We start from the raw sequence: 7,032 nt of genomic DNA, 5'->3' as shown, positions 1-7,032 counted from the left end.
ATAATGGAATCCTGCCCGCGACATTATATAGCTGCAAAGCTAAGGTTTACCTGACTTCAGATACAGAAGTCGGTTTCACAAAAAAAAGTTAAGACAAGATTAATCGTAAGTTAACTGAACTTTTCATGACTTACGACTATATGTAGTCGTAAGATTTGTTGTAAAACTGACCCCAGATGCAAAACTTAGAATGCGGTGATTTACAAACTAAAGTAAGGTCCCATGGTGACCTTTTTTTTACATTTGGGATTATATACTTTACACACACTTTAATTTCTTAACGTTTGTTATTTTTTTTATTACGACTGCATTTATTTTCACTCACATTTTGTGCAGTCAAAAGGTTTGCAGTTAAAAATGCAAGCATTGATTTCTTACCAGTATTCAAAACTTAGATCTTTTAACCAATCACATTCCTAGAAATTTAAAGATCAACTAATATGAACTTGCGGGATTTAGTTCGACTAAACCTATATATATATATATATTTTTGTCATTCTGGAGGAGTTTCTGTGAATAATTTATTTCTTTAAAATAAACGAAATAAATCTAATTTATTACAAATAATTCAATTTTCAATTTTGTGATTTTTAACACTATAAGACAGTCGAAATTCATATTTTAAAACTGAGCTTGTTAAGCTTTTGCTTTACTGGAACAATTCCTGATACATCGCTGTTACTGACATACTTCAGTGTAACAGACGCTTACAATGATTTCAGTACATGCACAAAGTCCCTAATGCATATATTTTTCCTTCACAAGAACAAATTTATCAAATCCAGAAGAAAGTATGACGTATTAAGAACCCTTTTGTCATCCGTTCTCATACTTGGGTAAATCTACTGCCGTATTTGTTTGTTATGACGCCATGTCTTTGTTTGCTAGCTTTCAGAACACGTAGTTTGAATGATGATGCACTTGGTGGTAGGCGTGACACGATGGCAATCTTTTTGGTTGGAAGTCTGATATATAGCTTGCTCAAATCGTCTTGATTAGACTTATACATACTTATTTTTGGTTTCGGACACTTAAGAGTTTTCTTGCAGCACCGATCTACGTGTCAATATGAATTTTATCTATTGATGTCGTTAAAAGAGACTTTTCTTAGGAACAAAGATAGATGATGAGCTATTAGAACCTGTAAGAGCATGAACTGCTGGTAAAGGTACATATATTTAATAAAAAAAAACTATATATGCACAATTAACATAGTGCATCGCCAACCATAATTCCCACTGGTTATAGAACTCGTAAACAGCACACAGTTGTTCCATGTCTAGAGTACAACGAAGTGTCAGGTCATCGCTGACCCTCTGACATTACTCCTCTTTAAAAATTGTTAATCTGTATTTAGAAATGAAACCTGAAGATATCATATTCATTTGATAAGTATGATTAAAAGACACTATGATCTCTGGATACCAGAGACTAAATGCTTTGAGGTAAACAGCTATAGCTTATCGTATGGCCTAAAACAAGAAGCAATAGCCAACACTGTATAATAAACTATAAAGGTTCTAAAACATTTTTAATTAGATACCCAAAAGCTTGATTCATGCTCAAAACTAATAACAAAATCAAAAATCATAAAAAGCAACCTATAACGACAACCATAATGAATAACAAATTAATTTGAAAGATACCAAGCATATGATCTATTGTTTACGTTAGACAAGCGTTTCGTCTACAACGGTGACGCTAGATTCAAGTAAAACTTCGAAGAATATTTAAAAACACGTTATCCTATTTAAAATACGGCTTAGGTAATATATATACGCCTGGGGTAGAACATTTATTGTATTTCAAATATCTACGAAGAATTCAAAATTTGTCAACTGAATGAATAGATATCCCCATATATTAAAGTATTTATAGCATGTCAACATACAGGCTCTTGACGTGGCCCTAGCACATATACTATGCTTCCTCTAAAATACTGACCAAATTTGCACCTTCAATAAGTCTACCGTATGCGATGGTTAAAAGGGTAGGAAATTTAAAAGGTGGACATATCTCACGTTAAAGATCATAGGGAAAATATCAGATTTGACACATTTTTACGTACTATTAGTTGCAAAACTAAAATGTGCATTGATCCAATTGATAAAGAAGTAGTTTTCAAAAGTTATTCATAGTCACAACCTTTTGTAGGTGCAAAATGACTAAGAATAATAAGATATTGTTTTTTTACAAAGAAAAAACGTTGACATCTCAGCTTCCATGGTCCTTTGAAATTTTTTTTATACTTTGCGTAATATTTGTACCAAAAACAAACCTTCATGGTTATTCATACTCTTTTTCGAAGCGTTTATGTCCGTTTACTTGAGGGAAATTAACAGAGAAAGCGATTTCGGAAATTTGATTGAAAAGGGGGAGTGTGTAAAAGTGTATAAAATCGAGAACAATACAGTGATAACGATATGTATTAAACAAGTAATTTTAACTTTTTGAATAATACAAACATCATTAATTCGGTTTCAAGTCGAAAATATCTAAGAAATGAAAAAAAAATATGAAAATTGGCACCATTTTTATAAAAAATTCCAAAAATGTTACAAAAATCTTTTTATTTTCGCAAAAATTACTCCTTTTATTTTTGAAAAGTATTTTTTTATACATTGACATGTTAAACGTACATATTTTTTGCATTGTGACAACAGAAAATAAAGCTAAATGTTAATTTTTCACGCTTCAACACTGTTCGTCATTTTTCAATTTGGAATACTTTCTCGAACTCTTTTAGGTGATTTTTAAGTAACAACAAACAAAAGAACTATGTCAATTTTGTTTTTTGTCCATGGATATATGAGTTTTGAACAGCGGTATACTACTGTTGCCTTTATTTAATTCAATTTTTACAAAAATTGCACCGTACGATTTTTTTACGACCGACCAAAAAAGGAAGTTCAGATATTATACTATATCATATAAAAAATTCAGTTGTGTGTTAGGTGGATGCATTAAAGTCACTAACTAAGCGTCTTTGCTGAAAATGTCACTCGCCTATACTGATGTCGTCATTTTTGAGAGCTTATATAACATCCCGATATCTGAAAGTATTATTTTATTTAGGTATCAGATGTTATTTCGATGGGTCTTTGCTAATTTCAGTCATACATTGTAACTCATGACAATAAGTGGTGCACAGCTAGTTCCAATAACTTCACGATATACGGAATCTTCAAATCGAACAAAACTTTAATCAAGTAAAAGTTCAAGGGCAGTTATAGTATCAAAGCATGTCAAATTGACATAGTTCTTTTGTTTGTTGTTACTTAAAAATCACCTAAAAGAGTTTGAACATATATATTGTCATCATGTCTGTTTAAAAGAGGGACGAAAGATACCATAGGGAAGTCAAACTCAGAAATCTTAAATAAACTGACAACGCCATGGCTAAAAATGAAAAAGACAAACGGACATGGCAATATTATAAGGTGTTAATTTATTCTTAATCAAAAATATAAGTTAAAGTGGTATATAGGGTATTAAAATCAAATTTTTGAGTAGATTCAAATCACCAATATAAGCATGCAATTTATCTTGGATAAGAAAAAAATATTTCTTGGACCACCGGACGGACGGACAAAAAATGTGGTTGCACCTACTCCTAGATTGGAGGTATTATTCAGAAAAGTAAGGGAACGGCCATATATTTGTTTGCTAACGACAAAAACTGTGTAAAGAGTACATGAAATTCCCGAATATGCTAGTAAAACTATTGTTTGGAAAGCATCATTGTAATATGTCAACGTACTTTGGCAGTGCAATGATAAACTAGCAAAATTAATATTTATGTTTTATATTTCGTGTATCACATTTTTTTTTACAATTACAATGCATAGAATTTTACAATTTTTATCAGAATTGTAGCAGTATACATTTGTTTCTTCATTGTTATGCACTAAAGTTCACACGATATTTATGTGCTTCTCAAGAAATCACTGGTTTCTTAATTCTTCTAGTTTATTTCATTACTGACATCTTACACCACACTGAAATAATATAACACATTCAATTAAGAAAACAATATGAAACACAAACTTAAAGGAGCATATATATTGTATCTCTGTATTAGACTTAAAATATTTTCATTTAGAAAAAGAAGATGTGGTATGATTGCCAATGAGACAACTCTCCACAAGAGACAAAATGACACAGCAATTAACAACTAAAGGTCACCGTACGGCATTGTTTGTTTAGTTTGAGTGTGTATTGTAGTTAGATTTTAACAATAATTCGAAAAGTTTGGTAAATGTCAGTGAGACAGCAACCCAACAGTCAACCTTCAAATCAAAAAAGGAATAAGAGTGAAAGTCACGTATCGAAAAAAAGAGACACATGTATTAATCTCTGATACCTCTATGTGTAGTAATATTCTTATTATTGTTTACTCTCTTTTTTATCTGACAATATATTTTTTTCTCCGTCATTTTATACCTATACAAACTATTACAATGATAACCATGATCATAATTACACAAATAAATGACTAAAGATTAAACAAAACTACAAAAATCTTCAATAATCTGTATGTTAATGATACTTACATTAAGTTTAACGACCTAATAAACCATTGCCATTGTTGTTGCTCAAAAGGAGAAGCAAGACGAAAAACATCACTAAAATAAAGAAAATGTTACAATTAATATTCACTATTCAAATCAAATCAAATCATAACATTGTATTTCCTAAATAAAGGGCCCTGAACTATTGAGAATTGATAGGTCGTTTTCAATATCTTAAACTAATTAGTATAACTTTACTCAAAGATAACAAAGATATAGGCCATAAAATTTTAGAAGATTAAAAAATTCAAAGTATAATTGTCTATGGGAATTAATTTTTAAAGAAGTTACATAGATAGAAAAATGAAGATGTTGTTTGAGTGCCAATGAAACAAATCTCAATCCAAGTAAGAGCCTATCGTGAAGGATATATACACTAATATATCATTGATGAAAGCAAGAACTTACGGAGGCCTCCACCTTGTCCGAACAGACCACCGTCCATCCCTCCACCAATACCACCGGCCAATTCTCCACCATATCCACCGGCATATGGACCAGCAATAGCGCCTCCATAAACTGGGAGCGGTTGGTAGTGTGTGATTTCGTCAACGTATCCTCCCTTCTTTCCATATCCGGAGTATCCATGGTAACCACCTGATTTGCCATATCCTTGGTAACCTCCCATTCCATATCCTTGATTACCATACCCGGACCATCCACCCTTCATGTATCCACCTCCATTGCCGTAACCATCAGCACTAACACAGTTTAGGGCAAACAGACCCAAGACGGCGACAACAGCAAGTGTGGATTTCATTCTGAAAATCAAATATAAAGATTGACTATATCATCAAATGAAATGTAAAGGATAATTCTAATATTTTTATAATAGATTTTGAAAAGAAAATCCGTATATTCATGTTTTCTTAAATTTAAGAAATTATTTAATTTTGAAAAAAAGAATGATTAAATATAAAGTATATAGCTATATCATTTCTGGTATATTTTTAAGTGCGTTAAAATTTCTCAATATTTAGTACAAATATTTTTTTATTTCAACATAAAATATAACAGAACCGTCCTGTCAATCTATTATTTTTTATCTCCCTCTCGCTCTTTCGTTCTCGTTTGTGTCTTTTTTATTGCTGTGTTGAGCGTCAACATTAAAAATTAACCCTTGACACATATTTCATCTACATTATTAAATATCTTCTCTATTTATTTTTATATCCTTTACAAAATATTTACAAACAAAAGTTCATTTGAATTATTTATTTCGTAGAGATTAAGAAAATAAATAATATCAACATCAATGATAGCATGACACATTTCATGTTATTGCTTAACCTGAAAATTTATTTTCAGAACATGTTTACAAATTTTTAATTCTAAAAAAATATATATAAATATTTTGAAAAAAATTAGAACGACCATACATTTAGATTTGATTTTAAATCATCAATTCAATTTTGTTGTAAATATTTGAATGATTATTTATTCATATGTTTCCAAAAATAAGTAATAAATAATATTTTTTTTCTTTTTTAATAATTAAGTTATTTTTAAGATGCTAGTATTAAAGCTGTAGTATACTTACATGTTTGCTGGGTGGGAACTCAGTGGTAATACAGAGAAACATTCTGGTATATATACTAAAAATATTAACACGCAATATGTGCTCATTATTACAAGTTCCGCTATAGATACATAAGGTTACAGCTAAACTTCCATATTGATGTCTGTCTGGTCATTCGATAACGTATAGTGTCGACATGTAAATTCTCCAATAAAAATAGGCATATTTACTGATTATAGAAACCATTCCTAATAAATGTGCTGTTTTATAACGATCTACATTGCATATTTTGTCAAAAAGTCTTGTACATGTTTAATAATAGATTTTGAAAAGTAATTCCACAAATGTCTTTTTTTAATTTAAGAAACGATTAAAAAAGGAAAAAAAACAAATGAATAAATATAAATTATATTTTTGTGTGAAATATTTAGCATTATAAAGGCAACAGTAGTATATTGCTGTTATTTCATAAATCGATTGAGAAAAAGACAAATCCGGGTTGATGAGATAATTGATCTCTGTATAACACTACTACAAAAATAAACAACATACATAACAACAACGAACGAGTTTAAAAGGCACAAACTTTTTTTCACATGACTGAAATATTAGTAAGTTAGTGAAAATTCTCATTTTTTAGTACAAATCGTTGTTACATGGACAAGAGTCTTGGTAGTAGAACTTTATTTCTTTTATATCTTTATATACTTATTCTTGAATATTTATGTCAATGTCATTTTCTCTTTTCTTTATTTTCTATGTTTTTTTTATCTGTTTTTAGATATATATATATATATATTATATATATATATAACTCGTCTAAACATCAACCCAACAATGTTAGATCTGTAAATTTGCTTTCGCAAATTTTTTGGTTCTTCCCTCGCCGGGATTCGAACCCATGCTACTGTGATATCGTGACACCAAATCGCCTGCACTGCA

General features: G+C 30.2%; 1 protein-coding gene across 1 annotated transcript; it reads right to left on the bottom strand.

Moving 5' to 3' along the window:
• Window positions 1-3,789: 3,789 nt before the first annotated feature.
• LOC143078015 (uncharacterized) lies at window positions 3,790-6,144 on the bottom strand. Its single transcript, XM_076253040.1, has 4 exons — window positions 6,112-6,144; window positions 4,980-5,332; window positions 4,554-4,625; window positions 3,790-3,998 (listed from the first exon to the last, which is right to left on the bottom strand). The coding sequence occupies exons 2-3, from the start codon at window positions 5,329-5,331 to the stop codon at window positions 4,561-4,563; spliced, it is 417 nt and encodes a 138-aa protein (XP_076109155.1). The 5' UTR covers window position 5,332; window positions 6,112-6,144; the 3' UTR covers window positions 3,790-3,998; window positions 4,554-4,560.
• Between the last annotated feature and the right edge of the window lie 888 nt (window positions 6,145-7,032).

This window comes from Mytilus galloprovincialis, chromosome 6, assembly GCF_965363235.1.
Source record: "Mytilus galloprovincialis chromosome 6, xbMytGall1.hap1.1, whole genome shotgun sequence".
Lineage (NCBI taxonomy): Eukaryota > Metazoa > Mollusca > Bivalvia > Mytilida > Mytilidae > Mytilus > Mytilus galloprovincialis.
This window is presented reverse-complemented; position numbering and strand designations above follow the sequence as displayed.

What these genes read in the sequence shown, in the direction of transcription:
- LOC143078015 (XM_076253040.1), bottom strand. Translation starts at nt 5,331, where the DNA reads ATGAAATCCACACTTGCTGTTGTCGCCGTCTTGGGTCTGTTTGCCCTA. An exon ending in CGGACAAGGTGGAGGCCTCC is followed by an intron (nt 4,626 to 4,979) that starts GTAAGTTCTTGC and finishes TCTTTATTTTAG; the next exon opens with TGATGTTTTTCGTCTTGCTT.